General features: G+C 32.3%; 4 protein-coding genes across 4 annotated transcripts in view; 2 read left to right on the top strand and 2 right to left on the bottom strand.

Moving 5' to 3' along the window:
• Positions 1 to 609, bottom strand: part of LOC144838832 (uncharacterized) — a 34,644-nt gene extending 34,035 nt beyond the window's left edge. Inside the window, exon 1 of the mRNA XM_078694349.1 lies at positions 549 to 609. The gene's annotated coding sequence lies outside the window, so the exon portion shown is untranslated. The remainder of the gene's footprint in view (positions 1 to 548) is intronic.
• A 2,537-nt stretch (positions 610 to 3,146) lies between these two features.
• Positions 3,147 to 9,987, bottom strand: LOC144839028 (microspherule protein 1-like). Its single transcript, XM_078694418.1, has 13 exons — positions 9,934 to 9,987; positions 9,219 to 9,392; positions 8,776 to 9,101; positions 8,549 to 8,668; positions 8,340 to 8,449; positions 7,934 to 8,042; positions 7,646 to 7,784; positions 5,813 to 5,888; positions 5,326 to 5,354; positions 4,988 to 5,080; positions 4,726 to 4,808; positions 4,303 to 4,518; positions 3,147 to 3,861 (listed from the first exon to the last, which is right to left on the bottom strand). The coding sequence occupies exons 2-13, from the start codon at positions 9,379 to 9,381 to the stop codon at positions 3,778 to 3,780; spliced, it is 1,548 nt and encodes a 515-aa protein (XP_078550544.1). The 5' UTR covers positions 9,382 to 9,392; positions 9,934 to 9,987; the 3' UTR covers positions 3,147 to 3,777.
• Positions 9,988 to 10,097: 110 nt separating this feature from the next.
• LOC144839128 (uncharacterized protein C7orf57-like) lies at positions 10,098 to 13,753 on the top strand. The gene is made up of 5 exons (XM_078694444.1): positions 10,098 to 10,209; positions 10,537 to 10,719; positions 11,025 to 11,130; positions 11,436 to 11,720; positions 12,687 to 13,753. The coding sequence occupies exons 1-5, from the start codon at positions 10,185 to 10,187 to the stop codon at positions 13,081 to 13,083; spliced, it is 996 nt and encodes a 331-aa protein (XP_078550570.1). The 5' UTR covers positions 10,098 to 10,184; the 3' UTR covers positions 13,084 to 13,753.
• Positions 13,754 to 13,979: 226 nt separating this feature from the next.
• On the top strand, positions 13,980 to 19,185 carry LOC144839137 (shiftless antiviral inhibitor of ribosomal frameshifting protein homolog). Its single transcript, XM_078694453.1, has 6 exons — positions 13,980 to 14,101; positions 14,480 to 14,545; positions 14,873 to 15,028; positions 15,205 to 15,368; positions 15,630 to 15,774; positions 16,184 to 19,185. The coding sequence occupies exons 1-6, from the start codon at positions 14,087 to 14,089 to the stop codon at positions 16,403 to 16,405; spliced, it is 768 nt and encodes a 255-aa protein (XP_078550579.1). The 5' UTR covers positions 13,980 to 14,086; the 3' UTR covers positions 16,406 to 19,185.
• Positions 19,186 to 19,225: the final 40 nt, after the last annotated feature.

Here is a 19,225-nt window from a genome sequence, read left to right as displayed (position 1 = left end):
GCCAAAGGCCACTAGTTCCCGCCAACACCCCCTCTCCCCACCATCTTCTTAGAAGGGGCCTACATGAATTTTCTGATTTGTCTCATTAGGCCTGTCCATTATACAAATTACAACAAATTGATTTTTAATTTAGGTTTAATATTACCGACCGTACATTCTCTCTCCGTCATTTGCATAATAAATTGTGAATTTAATTATAGATGGTTACACAATTTAGGCCTACACTATAGGCTATTTTACATGCAGAATTACTTAGAATAATTTTTAATCAAATACAGTAAAATAACTTTCATTCGCAATAATGCAGAGGTCTACCTGTACCGGTAACTCCCAATGTATTGATTATCCCCGAAAAGTCCACTTTTAAATTGGCCAGAAGAACCTAACGCGTAGCCCTCATAGGCCACTTTGCTTTTTAATTATATAAGAACAATTTTTAAAGAAATCTGGATATTTTTGTGACGATTAGTGTCATAAATAAATCAATCACCATTTAGAAAAAATAAATATCTGAAATATGAATAAATGAATAAAAAAAGTAAACATACCTTTACAAAGTCAACGCGGCGGCTCTTCAATTCTTCACAGTAATATAAACAATATATTATTATTTTTCTACTACCTGTATATCTTTTTACGTCCTGCTACCGACAAGTAACAGTTACACTTTGATTGTTTTTGTTCTATCTACACCGCGAATCAGTGTCATTCACAATGCAAATACATTTTTCATCTAAACAATAGCGAACAATCTAAGGTTATCGTAAATCATCCCCCATGGCCTCGACTGGAAACAATTCTAAAACCCTTTGAGAGTTTTGACAGTATTGCAACAGTACTTCAACATGCGGTTTATCTGTGCCGCTGGGGCCTAGGCCAACATGGGCTATCTGATGCTATCTATAGAAATGTTAATTTTTGTTATTGATGTATCGATCGACAGTACAGGATGGTAGGCCTATCTCGTTATTGTCCTAGTATTATCGCGATGACCCCGAATTATTTGCTCAGAACGCCGGGGTTTTTCCAACATAAGCTGTATATATATTAGGCCTAAAATCAGGCCACTGATTAGAATTAATTATAGTACAGTGTTTCTAATGACGGTGGTGCCACACCTTCGTGGGATCTCCCTGGTTAAGGAGAAAGATGAGTGCAGTGTGTAGCCTATATAATTAAAAAATTGTTTTTATACGCCTTAATTCATATGCATATTAAAGTCACGATATTTAATTAAAATAAATATTTTAGGCATATTCCAGTGCCGTAGTCAGAGCAGAGCCTCTGAAATTTTCCATTTTCACAATACCCACCCCAATTCCCCAGCATAGATTGTCTTATTTTATATTAATACTTATATTTATAAAGTATTTTTACCTCGTCTGTTTTTAACCTCTCGCTACGGCATTGTATTCTATAGCCATCTATTCTAAGTTATATCATAGACAAATAAGTTATTTCTCAATGGTTCCGTGTATTCAATTATTACCACTTATGTCATCATAATCATAAAGTCTGTTGAAATAGTAGCTTTACGAATAGGTTCATCAGGTGCGAGAATATCGATCAATTTAGTAAATTTAACTTGTTTGCATCGATAACTAGAACGTTACCGATGTATTTAAATGTTTCAATGCTAGGTATATCCATACAATGTGTTTGAACAAACAACTGTAAATTATTGGAAATTAATACATCGATAAAGAACGTGATGTGCATTAAAAACAAAAAAAACTCTCAATTTCTGGTAAGGCAAATGAAATAAATGTAGCATTTTCTTAATGAAAAATAAATTTCTCTTATATAAATAATAAGTAATGTCTTTCTTGCATAGACAAGTAATAAATGTTAAATGTTAAATGTATTATTACTGGTCCTCAAGTTTAACTGGAAACTGAGGAATAATAATAATAATAATAATACAAATTTGACCATTGTGCACGATTTGCTGCTGTTTCTCTCAGTTTATCAAAATCATTTGTAACAAGGCCACGGTTAGAAAAGTCGTTACTTAAAGTTTTGACAAAGACAAATTTGGTGTCTTCCGCGGCGTTCTGATAAATAGAGCTTCTAAATGCAAAATTCAAACGCAGAGTGGTGGAGAATTTTCATCAAGCCTTAAAATGTGACCAAGCATATTCCATCTTTCATATAATCGTCTTTAATAATGGAAAATAGTGTACCATTACATCGCTGACTAGTGATTGTCAAAATTGTCAAATTTATATTTTAGCGATTTTAATAATCAACAGATTATTTAAAACAGATTTATTAAAATATTGATGGAAGAAAATTGAATTTACGTTGCTACGATATAAAGTGACAAAAAATGTGATGTGCTCATATATGGACATGACATCATATCACTACCATATTTATATCCACTACCATATTTGGGCACATCAAGCGTTTTTTTTGTCAAACTAGTTTGATAGTGTAGACAGAGCTTTAGAATTCATATTAAAAATCACCAACACTGTACAATAAAAACGTAGGTCTATAATTGTAATATCGTCAAGAATATAAAATACCGCATAAATTAATAGTACTGTATATGTATTGTTTAAAAAAATAACATGCTGGAGATAATAGTGATGGGGCAATGTAATAGGCATACTACTGCTTGCAAGCGAGTCCATCATTGACGTCATCAGTACGCATGCTAGTCCTACTATTGTTATTATCTATTTATTCAACAAACATGTGATATAGGTAGAGTTATTATAAGAAACAAACGTCGAATCGATATCTAAGTATTTCGTCACCAGATGGTAATAGAATGATTGGCCAGCGAGTTAATTATCACGCATTGGGGATGGGACATTGATAGTGGGTTTAAATTGAGTTTGGTTAAATTGTGATAGGAATTTTCAACTACATTTGTGGTAAAAATAAATATATATTCCTCTAGTTGTCTGTATGATGTGTTTCAATTATATACAATAATGCTAGTCTAGGTTCCAGACGGAGTTTTGACTTAATATTAGTAAAAAGATAAATATTTTGGCACATATGGCGTTTCATAGGTATACTACTTGAGCTTGTATTTGAAGACAAAAATCGAAACGTCGACTGGTGGACTAACATAAAAAGACAATAAATGCAGACTTGGGGCAACAAAATGCAGCCATACAACATTATTTAAAAAATGTATTTTACATTTGTACAAAATTTTATTCCATACAGCACAAAAAAAAAAAAATGTCGGAACAGATTTCTGAACTGAACTCGCAAAAAAAAAAGACTTTTTTGTTCAAGCCCGGTTCCCGCAAGCAAGGCAATCTAACAACAGGATGCTGAGCTCTGGAGATCAAAGGATTTATCTATGGCTGCGACACGATCTGTTCTACGCTCCTTAACAGACACTGCATAAATGGTCAAATTCAACCAAAAACTCATTGGCTGGCAGCCAATTTGACAATTTTTTTCAGGTAAATAATTTTTTTTAGATTCAACTTTTGTTCAAATTGGATAACTATTATGTGACATTAAAATGGCATATTTTCAGGGGGACAATACATCTTTAACAAGGCGAGCTCAGAGTCCTGTTGTTAGATTGCCTTGTTGTAGCAAGCAAGTGGTTGGATTCATCACAATTGGTGGCGCTTGTCTTGGCAAATGCTCTTTCTATGATGAAACTGTTGTGATTGGTGCAGACAGTGGAAACCATACTGAAGTGTGCCGTTACTTTGGTGGGTGTAGTCAGTATACTGACATTATCGGTATGCTGTACTGCCACAATTTAAGGTTCATAATTAGTAAATAATTTAAAATCTGTTAAAAACCGATCTTGGCTGCTTCTGATCTGATGGCATTTATCAGGTCTTGATTTATTAGGAAGATGAATCTTAATCCAGTTATCTAAAAAAAAAGAAAAAACAATTTCATTTAGCTAGATGATAAACAAATTATAGTTATATATATTATATAGTTAGTTATTGTATAGGCAATGAAATAACTAATTTAATAATAACTTTAATTTAAAAAATAAAGCTTTTCTTTCTTAATATAATGTAGGTAGGTAGAAGGTAGTCCTGTATTTATTTGTGTTGAGCTGTTAGGAGCTCATTTTACTAAGCCTTAACATTATGTGGTAGGGTTTCCACGCCGCCTTATTCTCCCTTGTATTTTCAACAAGGTACTCATTTACAGCTGAGTAGACTGGGAGTTGTCGGGAATCAAACCCGGGTCTATCTGTATGACGAGTCAGTGTCCTAACTACTTGGCTACCCAACTCCAACTATAATGTACTACAGTACTATGTAATAACAATCAAATACATATAATATTGTGTATACTTACTTCAACAACCGAGTTGTTATCAAGTTTATGTTTCTGTCCTTTCAAAATAGGTTTGCCATCAATATATATTGGTCTGGTTCCTTCATTAGCAATGTAAAAGTCACCACTGTTTCGCAGTTTTATAATACCCTGCCTCCTAGATATCTTCCAGGCCGGCCCTTCAAGTGACAAATCTACGTCTATATTGTTATCTTTAGTCGACCTGCCTAGTGTAATCTGTTAAAAAATAGACTTTAAATCTTGTAAAATGTCTTTAACATTGTGAATTCTATACTTAATACCCATGACGTGCAAATGCCTACCATATTTGTTCCAAAACATCAATCAACACTTAAACAATGAAAACATGAAGAATGGAATCTTAGAAAAAAGTATATTGTGGGTCAGAGGTGTCTAGTTTAGAGAGTTACATGATGTATTTACCTCTTTGGATCTCATAAGGTAACGAACCAATCGTCCTCGGAGGACTGCTAAAGTCTGGTTGTCAAAATCCACCGAGTTTAGGCCTGAAAAAAAAAAACCCAAAACGATGAACCCATTAATACAATACAATATAGAAAGTCATATTAGATGAAAGATGAGCCTAATAAAATTACGGATAAACTGAGCGACATACTTTTCTACAAAACTTTTTTTGAAAATTGAAAGGAGTGAATAAGAGGTAACCAGGCTAATAATAGCTTACCTGTCACATGATCTACAAGCACTTGCCATTTTGCTATCTCATTTTCCAAATGTCTTATCTCTCGTTTTTGCCGTCGATCTGCTATTGTTAATTCTATAATTTTTAATACAAAATTTCACTTATGAATAAGTATTTATACTATTCTTGTGAACAGAGAAGAATAACTGAAAAGACCACTTTGGGGTTATATGCTGTGTTTTATTTTGGGCCTTGATTGACGCATAGTACATTTAGTATTATCTGCCTTTACTCGACTTGACACATACACGCACAAATGGAAAGACAAACAGCCCATAAACAGATTATGTTCCCAAATAAAATGAGAATGACAAACTTACCTTGTTCGACTACCTCATCTGATGGATTTCTAAAGTTCAGAAAGAAAAAGAAAGCTTAATAAGAAAAACAATAACATAGAATCCTAAACAACAATAACAATGTTTGGGGAATGGGAGAAAACAAGCTCAACATAATACTGTCAATATCATTGGTGAAAAGTTAATTAGTTATAATAGCTAACAATGTACCCTCTCTATCTACAATGTGACAAGATACTGTGCTTTGTTCTTTACTCTCACTGTGTCTGTTAATGCATAATATTCATACTTAATATCTGAACAATGTTTGTACTGACTGCATCACATATATGATAGATAGTATATAATGGATGAAAGATGAAATAAAAAAAAAAGATATCCTGATGCATAGTATAAACTGGATAGGAAACAATGCACAGGACCACAAATACAAAGCCTTTTGGGCACATTTTTGGGGACATTTTAGTACAATTAACAGAATGTATATAAAATGATATATCATATTTACCTTAAATTTGCATCTGTCAGCATATCCTCAGCATCAGAGAAATTTAAGACATGGTCTCCTTTAGGCATTGGTTGAACTGAAAAAAAATAAATAGCAATAAAGAAATAAAATAGGGTGTCACCAAATATTTCAAGGTGCCAGAGTTACCTATTTGCATAAATTAACAATAGAGTGACAATCATTAATTTAGAGGTAGTACACTCATCGCCTTATTATAATACATATACAATATTTACCTTAATTAATGAATAATTCACTAGTTGATTAAACCGGTCTTAATGGAAACTGCATCTTTGATTTGTTTTATTATATAATTTTTGATGATTTGAATAATAAAAAAAAAGAAACTAGATTTAATTCGTCACTATGACGAATTATAGGTTATATGCATTGATTAAAATAAAGATAATTGGTTTGTAAAAGATATATTGATTGATTGATTTTCTCAGAATCTTTAATTATTTATAATATATGCTAGGATCTTGCTAACGCAAATACAATAGCCGGTATCGCAATCCGATCAAAGATCCCTCTGCGTATAATGTCATAAACCACATTTGTTACATAATAATAATTTCTTTTTATCTAGATTTCATTATAAATCATGTGTATAATCTATACACTAAGAAATAAAATTGAACAAACAATACAAATAATAAAAAAAAATCTTATTTCGTTTCGTTACCCAAGGTGAGGTTCGATCTCGGTACCTTGAATGCTATAGACACGAGCACAGACCACCGAGCCATACACAACTTACTAAAACATGTAGAAAGATTCCTCCGTGTATTTACTATTCAGTAGCCACTTTGGTGCAGAGAGATTATTACATACCGCAATGAATTATAATTTATTACTATGATGACATCTTTAAAAATTTAAAAAAAGGATGCACTGTCAAACTATATACTTTTAACTTTAATATATGAACTTCTTAAGAAAGAAAGTTAATGTTAAGTTTGTTATTTCGGCCTAAGAAAATGTCAAAATTTGTTTGATTATCGAAATAAATTTTTTTTAATTCAATATGCAATTAATGATGACTTAATCAACTTTTGTTCTCTTAATTTGATAATAAATCATACATATGATACATACACTTCAAAAAAATGAAATAAAAAATAGGTGTTCCCCCGCATTCTGACGATATATATTAATTTTAAAAATTAGCATATTTTCACTATTTTGTTAACTTATACGTGCGTAGCCTGTCACTTTTGACGTGCTTGTATAACGCAATTTCTGAATCAAATATGATGATATTATAAGAAAGGTTGTAAAACAGAAATCGGGCAAAAAGAGTTCGCATTAACGTTTAACGCGCAGTGCGCGTGCAAAATTCTGCGCACTCGTGGCAATTTTTTAAACGCTTAAAATTGCCTGAAACGTACTCTAATTTCATCGAAAATAAATTTTGACAATTTTAAAACTTTTAAGCGCGCGTATGCATGCGTTATATGCGCTACGCACGTAATTATATTGCCATATGATGAAATATGACCTGAAATTTATGAGTACCAAATTTTGTTTAAAAGTGATTCATGCTTGTGAAGATATGATTACAAACGTGATTTCATTAAATCGCGCGTAGACCGCGTAATTTATGATTGCGCACCGTGAAAACATAACCACATCGATTCCTGGCCATAAGGAATATACTCTGAAAAATTGACTTAGCTAGATGAAACTGATGCCAAGATAATTCACGGACAAAATAGTGCTAAGGAAAGAATAAATAAATAAGTAAAGATCCTGACAGAATCAAGAGGTTATATGCATATCATGCATATAACCTAAAAAAAAAGTAAACACACTGAATATCCATGCCAGTACCTGATTGGTCAGGAAGAAGGTGATATTGTTTCATCAGGAGCCAATGAGTTTGAAGTATTTTAGCTGTTCTTGTTGGATGGAATACAGTTGGATTATCATTTAATAAGTTCTGGAATATATCAACTGTAGGTTGGCTCATCTAAAAATAAGACAGTGAAATAGACCAGTTACAAACATGTGTCAATAGTGAGATCTCAATTTGTGAAGACAGATTACCTAGAAACAAGTTAGGTCAAGTTAATTCATTATTACAATACAATTATGGATGTTGAAAACTCAGAAACTCACAGATGTAATGGTTCCAAGAAGCTTCTCTTCTGCAACACTGTAGAGTGCTTTACTCAGAACAGCGACTTTTATGTCTGGATGCAACGCGGCCATTGCTTGTTGTGCAACTCTGAAGAAATTATCAACAAACAGAAATACATTTAAATGTTAAATAAAAAATATTTGCAATTAATCTTGGATGAACTATATTTTGAAGTCGTCCATACTCTGTTTTTTAATTAACATTATTTCATACACATTCAACAGAAAGTAGCTCAATCACTCACTCATTTTGTGGCCTAGCCTTTGGCAAGAATGTTGTATTCAATTATGTAATAAATAATAATTTTAGAAGAAGGCCTATGCATAATCAATATAAAATAATAACCAAACGAGTGTTTAGTAAAAAATGAGGTGATAAACATACTTAGATACGGCAGGATCATATAACAAGGCATACCATCTTTCTTCAACTTCTTTTGGAGTAAAATGACAGGAGAATTTGACACCTGTATACACTGCTTTCAGATCATTTGTCTGTAAAACAATTAATAATTCAAAGTACAGATATATACATAAAATATTATTATTAAAGTAAATATTATTATTTTATGTAAATTAGTTTTTATAAAATACCTGCTGAACCCCTGTTATCAAGGCTAGATCATCTTGAGGTTTCCAGCGACCCACGTCCTTCAACGTTGGTATCACTGCCTTGGGTTTCTTTGTTCTTTTTACAGTGGTTGCTCTCGAAATCTGAAACAGCAAATAATAGAAAATGTCTGTGTCATATCAGTAAATAAAAAAACCAAAGGTTTTAATGACGTCTAAGTCAATTATTCAAGAAATAATAAACAAACTACCTTCTTTTTTTCGACTGGAGCTGGTTCTGTGGTGGTACTACTACTACTAGGCACTACCTCAGGCTGTTGCAATGTTGGTAACTTTGCTTTTGTACTCTTCACTAAGCTACTTTCCACGAGCTCATCATCAAACTTCTTTCGTTTGATTGGCCTAGATGAGCTTCTTCGCTTTACCTGTAAAGGGTCAACTGTATTGGGAGGTGTGAGCAGCGAGGAGGCTGAAACTGGGAAATTCTTTGGACTGTTGAATGTACTAGCGGTTGACGAGGCTGGCGATGGTGTCGCAGTAGTTATAACTCTTGGAGATGCTATTACTGGTGATGATACTATAATATAAAACAATAGAGTTTCAGAATAGAATCCTGCCTTAAAGAAGTAAATATTTATAATATAATAATTTATATTTTTTTCTATTTCATAAGACAAACTGTAATAATTCTTACTAGATACTGGGGCTGTTGATTCTTGGTTAGGTTTGATTGGCTCAGATTTATTAGTTGCTGATGGTGGTACCTCAATTTCTGTTTTTGGTTCTTTTTTGGTTTGATCTTGCTGTACTGCACTAGTTTCACTATCTGGCACCTTAGTATCGCTAATGGATAACATACTGGTGCAGACTGTATTGTAGATATAAAAAGAAAGGATTTTGCAGTTAGTAGTACTCTATCTACCGTAGTACTAGGCCTAGTAGTAGCCTAGGCCAACTTAGAAGTGTGAATTCCTGGAGTATAATTAATTAAAAAACAATTTAAACAAACATTATTAAAACATAAAATGTGCGTCACCATTTTGTAAAACCAACCTCCCAAATCAAAATAAATGGTCCGAGACGTCAATAATTAATGCCTTAATTAATGGAATGGGCCGAAATGCCTGACCCGGTTCCAACGCCAAATATGAAAACAGTCCAGTGGTAGTCTAGCTTGTAGTATAGCCAGGGGTCTCATCCTCTACTACTAGGCCTAGGCCCTCTAGAAGTAGTAGTAGTAGGCCTAGCTAGTAGTAGTAGTAAGTAGGCTAGCTATCTACTATCCTAGTAGGACCATATTTATTAGTCAGGATGGTAGTTCTAGTTTTAATAATAACCTAGATTAGTACAGTAATCATAATTACCATTATTATTATCATTAAAGGTACCTAAATACTTATATTACCTACCTAATAGGCCTAAAATATTACGAAAACGAAGTGCGCAAAAAAACACGCTCGAGTTTTTTTGTTGTTGTCACTGACCGAGAGAGGGCGTAACAATACACAGCGCCACCACCCGCATAGTCGATTTGGTGTGGTTGGTTGTTATGACGATTGATAATCATAATAAAAATACACATGTCATGTCACTCACAGACTTTTGAACTTAGTTTTATTTGTTGAATGTTCAGAGAAAGAGCTAAATAAAATACTAAAATATGTCAGCTGGAGGAGGAACTCAGGGTAAACATAAATCATTTTTAATTTTAAACATTCAAAAAGAATATTTGATAAATAGTAAATACTACTAAACTATAATAGGCTAGCCTACTAGATATAGGAAGCCAGCTACTAAACTTAGCCTAGTTCTAGGCTAGTAGCCGGGTTACTAGGCCTAGTAGTAGAAGGGCTAGCCTAGCTAGCTAGTGTAGGCTATATATATGCCTAGGCCCTAGCTATAATAGCTAGCTAGGTATGCCTATATATAGGGCCTAGGCTTAGACCTTATAAATACATTTTTATTGCTATGTTATGAATTTTCTTATTTTAATCTTTTAAAAAAAAATTTAGACTGGTTTTATCATGCACCAGACAGAAGGAATGCTGAGCCTGTCGACTACCCTGCAGTCTCGCAAATACCTGGGTTAAGCAGCTTGGCACAAGATATTGATGATGAGACCGGGGCGAAAGTGGGATGGATAAAAGAAACAGACACAAAATATATTAGGCTGGCAAAAATGGGAGGAAGGAAAGGTAAACAGAAAAAAGTTTAGATACATAGGCTTAGGCCTAGCAATTTGCTTTCACTTGTTTTCTTTCAGTAATATTTATTTAACTAAATAGATAATAAATAATTTTTGTAAAATATAATTACTGAAATAGAGTGTTGTGTTGTGCAATTTTCTGTGTATTTTTTACAGTTTTATTTATATTTTTATATGATGATATGCCAGTTTTTCAAAGCAAATTTCTGTTATTTTCAGTTTTAGTGGACAAATAAAGATACTATGACTAAATGTAACCACATTAATTAATGAACAATTTTATTTCATTATCAGATTTACTCCGCCATAGAGAAAACAAAGTACCTAACTCAGAGGCTAAAGCATATCCCCGATGCGAGTGGTTTGATTATGTTGAATATGATGGTGCTGAAGATTTAGGGTAATTATTATTATCTAACGTAATATTATTACTCCGTAGTGTGTATCCCAGTTAAATTAAAGTTATCACACATTGAACAATAAAATGTAAATTAAAATTACTGTGAGACCACAAACTCTTTTATTTCCAGTTCTTCCTTGAACAATGACACTATTTTACTGTAGTGTATTCACTACTGCTTGTGGTACATAGTGAGTTCAATCCCTGAATTACTCTTCGCAAGAAGAAATACTGATTCATGTTCTTTCTAAGTAATGTTCTGTACAATTTCCAAGAATGTTATTTAATATTTTCTTTCTCCGTAGGCCTCATCAATCATATCTTCCTGACTACATGGTGTATAAAGAATTTAACTCGCATGAGCAACCAGAATATTCACAGAAGCCTAAAAGACCTCCATACTCATTGAACGACAATTTATCTGCTTTCCAACGAGATGGAAATACTGTAACGGATAAAACGATTAAGTTGCCCGAAGTTGATAGACAGTACAAAAAGGGTGTTGTGTTTAAGGTTCGCAAGGATAAACATGCTGGATTTGTGAGACCAACAGAAAAGGGGCAGAGAAAGAACGACAAAAATAAAACTGGGTATGATGTTTAATTAACTGTGTATTAGGTTACTAAATTGCTGGATACTGTGTAAATAATAACAAATATAAATGTGGCCTTAAAATAAATGTCATTGCCCTTAAATCCACCAATGTTTCTACAGCAGTAGCATTAATGCCCTATTCCCGCATGATTATTAAGGAAATGAATTGAAACCTAAAGCTCACCCATATTCCTCTAACGAAAAATTCAGAAAAAAATCATTGTGCATAAATGAACCATTTATGCCATTTTTTAATTTAAAGATGTATTGTCCCTTGAAACACAAAAAATGAAGATCAAAATATTCTAAATTTAAATTGGCCATATCAAAGTAATATTAAAATTATTCACTTTAAGTCGAAAATTCGAGCCAAAAACAACAGGTTTACGTAATTAACAGGTAAATTGATTTGATTACATTTCGTCTGGAAAATCGTCGCGAGCGAAAGCAAACAAAGATTTCAAACCACGAGTACGCATTATGCATATGGTAATTAGGATTGTTTACAACTCGTCACGGTTGAGAAGGTATTTTCACACAGGTCGTGAGGAAGTTTTATGATTATGCATACAGAGTAGCCAAACAAGCGCGTTTCATTATGGGATATGTTTTGATCGAAAACTTTGACTGGAAGTCAAAGTTATTTTTTAAACAAAAAAACGTCTGTATTTCAGTTAAATGATTTTTTTTCGACAAATTTTTGGTGATAGTTAATAACTATTATGATACTTCAAAATGACCCACCTTTTTTCGAAATTTGTTATTTTTTATTTTTTTGGAATTAGTCAAAGGGACAATACATCTTTAACAATTGTCTTAGTTTGTGGTTTTAATATGGAAGTACTAGAGAAATATGCCGAAAGTCTGTCTTCAATACCAGTTTTGGTACTAACAATGTTTTAATAATATACCCTTAAGATTGGTAAGGCTTTAGACTTACTTTGTTGTTACTTTGTTATCAGGTCGAGCTCACCAAAGGAACAAAATGTTACCTTCTCAAAACTGATGAGTATGAGTTACCAAGACGAGTGGTTCAAACAGCGACAGGAAGAAGCATTGCATCAACAAAGAATGCAAGAACAACAAAAAAACAAAGACTCTTCACAGAATAAAAATAAGATCACAACGGAATACAGAGAAATAATTTGCAAAGACCAACAAAACCAAAAGACAACGTCGCATTCTGCTCCAAAAATAAGACACACAAAGGTGTCAGAAGCAAGGAGACGAAGAGATAGCAATGATGAAAAAGAACTCTTTAAATTGAATAGGTTCACAAAGGTCGGAGCCAAAGTTGATAGTCATTGGCAAAACACTGACGACTCGTATAGCAGACAACTTGCTGCAGTTCACATTTAGCAAACATTTTTATTGACTTTAATAGTTTATCTGGTACTAATAATTAATGCTATAAAAGGTAGCTAAAGTTATTCATGTCATTAAATATTGTACATTTACTTTTATATGTTATACTGTATACGTTTTGGAACTTCCGACTTCTATAGTGTTACAGATGATAAAACCAACAGCTTAACCTCCTATCCAAAGAATCTGATTAATAACTGTATCACAATTGTTCTGATTTATACCAAAGTTTAAATGTTTTCATCAATACTTTTCTTGATGATTGAATTGAATCAAAGATGTTTTTTTTATGTCAATTATAGCATGAAATTGATTGTTTAAAATGTTGTAGACTATTATGACTAGCCATTTTCTGTGTTTGAACCTAGCAGCTTCCATGACAAGGCAGTGTTACAGGAATAATCTTACCAAGATATATCTCTTCCGAATTTAAAAGGTTGCTTTAGGATGGAATAATCTTACCAATATATATCTCTTCCAATTTAAAAGGTTGCTTTAGAAAGACTATTTGTTAAGAGGTTTAATTAACTACTTTAATTGTAATTAATTGATATCCATAACTTGTTTTGCAAATTATTTTATCTTTGTAGTTAAATTTTTGCATTATTATTACAGTATTGATATTTTTTGTAACAAAATGAAATAAAAAGAAATTTAATTTGAATGCTGTCCTTAAATAAATATTCAAAACGTATTGTCACAAAATATATATTGTATCCAAAATCATAAATAAAACGTCTTTATTAGATTGCAACAAAATAACCATACTATTACCAGGGAGTTGTTATTAGAAACTCCCTGCTATTACCCTTTAACATTTAAAAAACGAGTTCTTGTTTTGGTTTGTAGCGCCCTCATTATTATTGGATGATTTGTTTTGGTGTAGTTTTCATTTCACTTTGCATTTGAGAAACTTCCGGTAGTCCTAGAGCCTAGGCTAGGCTATTTTCACATAAAGATTACAGTATTTTTTCACTGAAAAACTAAAAAAATTCTCATGGCGGGAAATAAGGTTAGTTTAATGTCTCGGATCAACTACTAGGCCTACAGCTGTCTAGCATAGGCTATTAGTACCTAGATTAGCTAGGCCTAGGGCCTAGGCCTACTGACATGGCATGAAACCCACTCTTCCTCTTGTTGTAGGCCAACAAGGGCAACAAAGTCGACTCGATACTAGAACCTAGGCCCCTCTATGTAATGCAGAGTATGCTACCGGGATCCTATGCTGCCTAGCTAGCATGGAGTAAATAAAGGTTTATTTAAGGCTAGCTGCAGCTGTCAAGACAAGAACCTATGTCTGAAATCAACACACTACTAAGCAAATTGACAAGTCTCATTTTCAACACAAAATTTTAAAAACTTTACATGTAACATTGTTGGTTTATTTCAGACTTTTTATATAAGCAATGAAGATTTTAAATATTCAGAACTGAGCCAAGAAAAAAAAAGAGGGCAGGTAAATAGATATAGAAACAAATATTGAGGTTTAAAAAAAAGTTATAAAAATGTATGCACAAACTGTCATTTGTCATTTAATGGAACACCACAAGGTATAATCTGCTGGAAGTTATTAAACTCTATTAAAAAAATATATTGTGTTACATGCAAACATTTGAAAAGACGTATATGTAGTCCTTATCAGATTTGTTATCCACCAGGTTAATGCCGACATAATTCAAAGAGCCAGTTTATGAAGTATGCCACAAACGGGTGTAGGTTGGATGGATAACATACTTTTTCCATTTTAGAGAAAGAAGTTATTAAATCATAATTTTTGTTGTAGATTCACACAATCTGCAGGGCTATAAAAGAAAATATTGGAAAGGATTTAAACATAGAATTTAGCATTGAACGTAATGGTACGCTTCGTTTCTCTGTGTATGGTCCACTTCCTCTTATTGAGAAAGGCATTGCTTTGATTCAAAGGCGTCTGAGAAGGGTAATTATTGCATATTTTTCAATGAATTTTAATTAGTGTAATATTTAATTATTCATATCTGAACATTATTCTACATATTTACCAGCGACAAAATAACAGTAACAACTCTAGATAAAGAGACAGAATACATTTGAAAATTTAAATTATTCACTAATCCAAATCATTTATTATATCAGGATGGCTTGCAAAAAAAAAGAGACCTCCCTGAAGGCATACAAGCTTTGACCATGGAAAATCTTAAACGTCACAACAAGACACTAGAGTGCCGACGCCAGTTTTCTTGTGGCCCATGTAAAGAGGTGTGGTGGCGATGGGTACCTTCACATAAAACAGTTTCAAGGTAGGATATAGATTGAGTGCCTCATTGGTAATGAATATATAAATTTCTTTTTTATCAAATCAATGGTAAAATACGAAATTAGATGGTAAATACCTTCTTGACAGTTTAACAAAAAAATTCTATATTCATAGATTGCAAACTAGATGAACATTTATTGTCATCTGATACTTGAACAAATCTCTCGCACTACCTCAGTAAACAAGTTAAAAACATTATTATTCTAATTTTGTGTGTGTTTATGATTTATATGTTGATTGACAGATGCCATAAATGTCAAGAGAGATATGAAGCGCTGCCACGTGAAAATGAATATGGTACCGGGACGTACCGGTGTGTATGTGGCAATGTCTTTACTGGGAAGGCTAGAAACAATGTTGGCGCTAGATGCAGTCAATGCGGTCAAATGGTAAGTATTGCTTGTTATGCAAATTTTTTTAAACCAATTTATACATTTGACACATATATTTTGATTTTTTTTTATGTCATACGCATCCAACAGCGAGCACAAACTCGCCAATTACAGGATGGAAAAACTATTTTTATAATTTATCGTGCTTATATACCAAGTCTCATTGGAGGCTTAGGGAGTGGAGTTTAAAGAGTTGCGAGTTACAACCCTGGCACTAGTTCAGGATTGAACCCTGGACCTAGGGATTGGAAGGCAAGCACGTTAAACACCAAGCTACAGCTCCACTACAATTTACTATTTTATTTAATTATAATCCCTATATAAATTCACATGGTACTTATTAATATTAATCAGCATATACTAGAAGATCACAAAAGTTATGCACCGACATTTCTATTTCTCTTAGGTGTATCCGTCAGAAATTGGTCCGTTCAGAGAAGGTCAGCGTCGTACCCGACATGGTCATTCATGTGAAGCGTGCAACCACGGTCAGATATTTCCATGCCCGGTTATTGTCAATCCTAATAATGTTCAGATTCCAAGTGTACCGCATGTAAGCACCGGTTCCACATGCTCCACATTCTTGACACAGCAAACTGTGTCAGAATATTATCAGCCAATAGACTAAAGCCTTGCCTACATTACAAACTTCATGTGACAAAAAAATATGATGTGCCCATATATGGATATGATGATGTCATATAACTACCATATTTAGGCATATCACTACCATATTTGGGCACATCACACTTTTTTTGTCAAACTAGTTTGATAGTGTAGACAGAGCTGCAAGCTATATTGTTATTGGTGACAAGTTATACCAAAGATAATGTAATAAATCATAATCACTTCTATGAATACAATGATTCCTTTCACCATTAATGTATTTTTAATGTGGCTTCTACTTGATACCGTAAAACCTAGAAAAGAATCTCACTGAAGCCAACCTCAAAAAGAAGCCCATGGGCTTTTACGGTATACAAATACAATAATGAATGATTTTATGACAGTGCAGCCTTCTTCTTTCCCTGCCAGAAGGCTACACTCTATCTTGTGTTTATATTATCTTTGGTTATACTGAAATAATTTCACCTAATATTGACAAATTTATATGTAAGCCAGAATACGGTTTCTGTAGATGCCACAAATAGACTATAATCAGCAAAAGGCTATTTTATAGTTGTATAATATTATATAAATCTAAATTACATAATGTGTAATTTTTAATTAGGAAAGTAAAATTAATTATAGTTAACAATAAATACAGAATCTTGCTGGGAGGGTTAAAATATAAGACCATGTGGCTGTTTTGTGTAGGCTTATAATGGGGGTGGTGGTGGGCGATGGACAGCACATGTTAAACAAATTTTGACTGGGGTGAGGGTGCATGGTTCAAATTAACCCACGATCTAGAGTATATACTATATGGGATATGTCCCCAGATGGGCTGTATTTTAAACCCCCAGTCAATATTTGTGTATATACCACGGTTATTATCCAATCAGATGCTGTGAATTGAAAAGTATGGTAATGATGATGAATATATTAGGTTTGTAACTTGCAAAGACTTTTTATTGATAAAAAATAATCCATTTATTTTTGTTCGATATTTTCTCAAATATTTTAACATCAATTTTAAAAATTTACATGGAATATACACAGAGACCTATTCAGAGTTTGTATTCATTTTATGTAGATTTAACATTAGTTTTCATGTCTATAGGCATGTTTTTAAATATTTTTATTCCAATTTTAGTTATTAATATATTAAGGTTACTAAACTTTTGTTTGGGGATGGGCATCAGTAATTTATGATTTATATGCCTCTCATTATCTGAACTATCTTTGATTTGGTCTACCATCCCAAAACTATTTCTTACTATTAATGATAATGACAATTTATCTATAGTCTCATAATGCAATCTCCATCTAATGAAAGATTTTTTTAGGCAGTATTATGAGGTTTAGTAAATAGTGGTAGATTATGATATTTTAGGGAGTATATTGTGATACTTGGACCCGGTGTTGTCATGAACAGCTTAGGGTGGTAATGCCAAGAATTTGGTTGAGGTTTTCTTTTGTAGGGTTCAATTTGGTTGATTCTGTCTCCATTGACTTACTACATATGTGATACTTTTTGGAATATTACCTATACACATTAATTAGCCTAATTTGTCCATGTCAATATTAAACTCCTTATTGCTTTAAATTCAAATTGTAAATATAGTAAAAAAAATGATTTAAATGAACATTACTATGTATATACTGTAATTCAATACAGTTGTGTGCCAAACTACTGGAAAAGCTATAACCAGCTTAGAAATGCCTTTTCAACATTTTGCTAAAAATGAATTTTTAATAAATTACTGTAGAAAATGATTATATAGAAAAGAAATTACCAATAAATAAATATTTGCTTCTTTCCAAAGTCATATACATATATATACTAACTTTATTTTTATGAAACAATAGATATCTATATTATAAAAACAAATTATATTTTAGTAGTTGAGAAACTCTAAATCCTAAATAAATGCATTTGTGCCTAAATATTTCAAATTATGTTACTGCAGCTGAGTACAGTATTTTATTAATGAATTATGAGTATAGACACACATACTAAACATTGATTGTAAGTAAATTTTAAATAGTCAATTGTTTGATGCTAAAGTCCACTTGTGTGTTATAGGAAACAACATCAACAGTTGTATTAGCAGATATATTAGTTTAGTGTACTGTAGTAATTACATCTTTTGCATTACTTAAAGATGTATTGTCCCTCTGAAAAATAATTTTTTTTGTTGAATATGCCATTTTAATGTCTCATAATAGTTAGCCACTTTGATCAGAATTTGGATCTAAACAAAATTTATTTACCTGAAATTTAAAGCAAAAAATGGTCAAATTGGCTACCAGCCAATGGATTTTTTGAACTACAAAATAACCTATTCAAAATCTGATTTAATTAATCTTCATTTTTCATGTTTTTGGGGACAATTCATCTTTAATACTCGTATTTATTGTATAAACAGCCAGTTTTATTTAGGTTATTTGCAGTTTTAGTAGATGATAAATTTCTTTGAAACTATGTACTGTAGAATGTTTTGGGATATTTGGAATACAAGAAATCAAAATCAAAATGCCATTGTGTTAAAAAGGTAAAATGGTTGTGCTAAATAAAAAAATTGCTAAAAAATATATACATTATTGTGTACACTGTAAATTAGCTTTAGAAAAAAAAAAAACCAATACAATTGTGTTTATATTAACAATATTTAATATTGGATTTTAGTAAATACAATTTACTTTGTGGTTGTTGTACCTGTTAACAAAACGCAAAATAAATAAACAACCTAGAAAAAATAACCAATACAATTGTGTTTATATTAACAATATTTGATATTGGATTTTAGTAAATACAATTTACTTTGTGGTTGTTGTCGATGTT

Source organism: Antedon bifida, chromosome 1, assembly GCF_963402885.1.
Source record: "Antedon bifida chromosome 1, ecAntBifi1.1, whole genome shotgun sequence".
Lineage (NCBI taxonomy): Eukaryota > Metazoa > Echinodermata > Crinoidea > Comatulida > Antedonidae > Antedon > Antedon bifida.
Note: the sequence above shows the minus strand (reverse complement) of the source record. Positions and strands in the feature narration are given on the sequence as shown.

What these genes read in the sequence shown, in the direction of transcription:
- LOC144839028 (XM_078694418.1), bottom strand. Translation starts at nt 9,381, where the DNA reads ATGTTATCCATTAGCGATACTAAGGTGCCAGATAGTGAAACTAGTGCA. An exon ending in ACCTTATGAGATCCAAAGAG is followed by an intron (nt 4,519 to 4,725) that starts GTAAATACATCA and finishes ATTTTTTAACAG; the next exon opens with ATTACACTAGGCAGGTCGAC. An exon ending in ATAACAACTCGGTTGTTGAA is followed by an intron (nt 3,862 to 4,302) that starts GTAAGTATACAC and finishes CTTTTTTTTTAG; the next exon opens with ATAACTGGATTAAGATTCAT.
- LOC144839128 (XM_078694444.1), top strand. Translation starts at nt 10,185, where the DNA reads ATGTCAGCTGGAGGAGGAACTCAGG. An exon ending in AGCTGGAGGAGGAACTCAGG is followed by an intron (nt 10,210 to 10,536) that starts GTAAACATAAAT and finishes AAAAAAATTTAG; the next exon opens with ACTGGTTTTATCATGCACCA. An exon ending in GATGGTGCTGAAGATTTAGG is followed by an intron (nt 11,131 to 11,435) that starts GTAATTATTATT and finishes CTTTCTCCGTAG; the next exon opens with GCCTCATCAATCATATCTTC.
- LOC144839137 (XM_078694453.1), top strand. An exon ending in AAGAAAAAAAAAGAGGGCAG is followed by an intron (nt 14,546 to 14,872) that starts GTAAATAGATAT and finishes TTTTTGTTGTAG; the next exon opens with ATTCACACAATCTGCAGGGC. An exon ending in TTCAAAGGCGTCTGAGAAGG is followed by an intron (nt 15,029 to 15,204) that starts GTAATTATTGCA and finishes TTATTATATCAG; the next exon opens with GATGGCTTGCAAAAAAAAAG.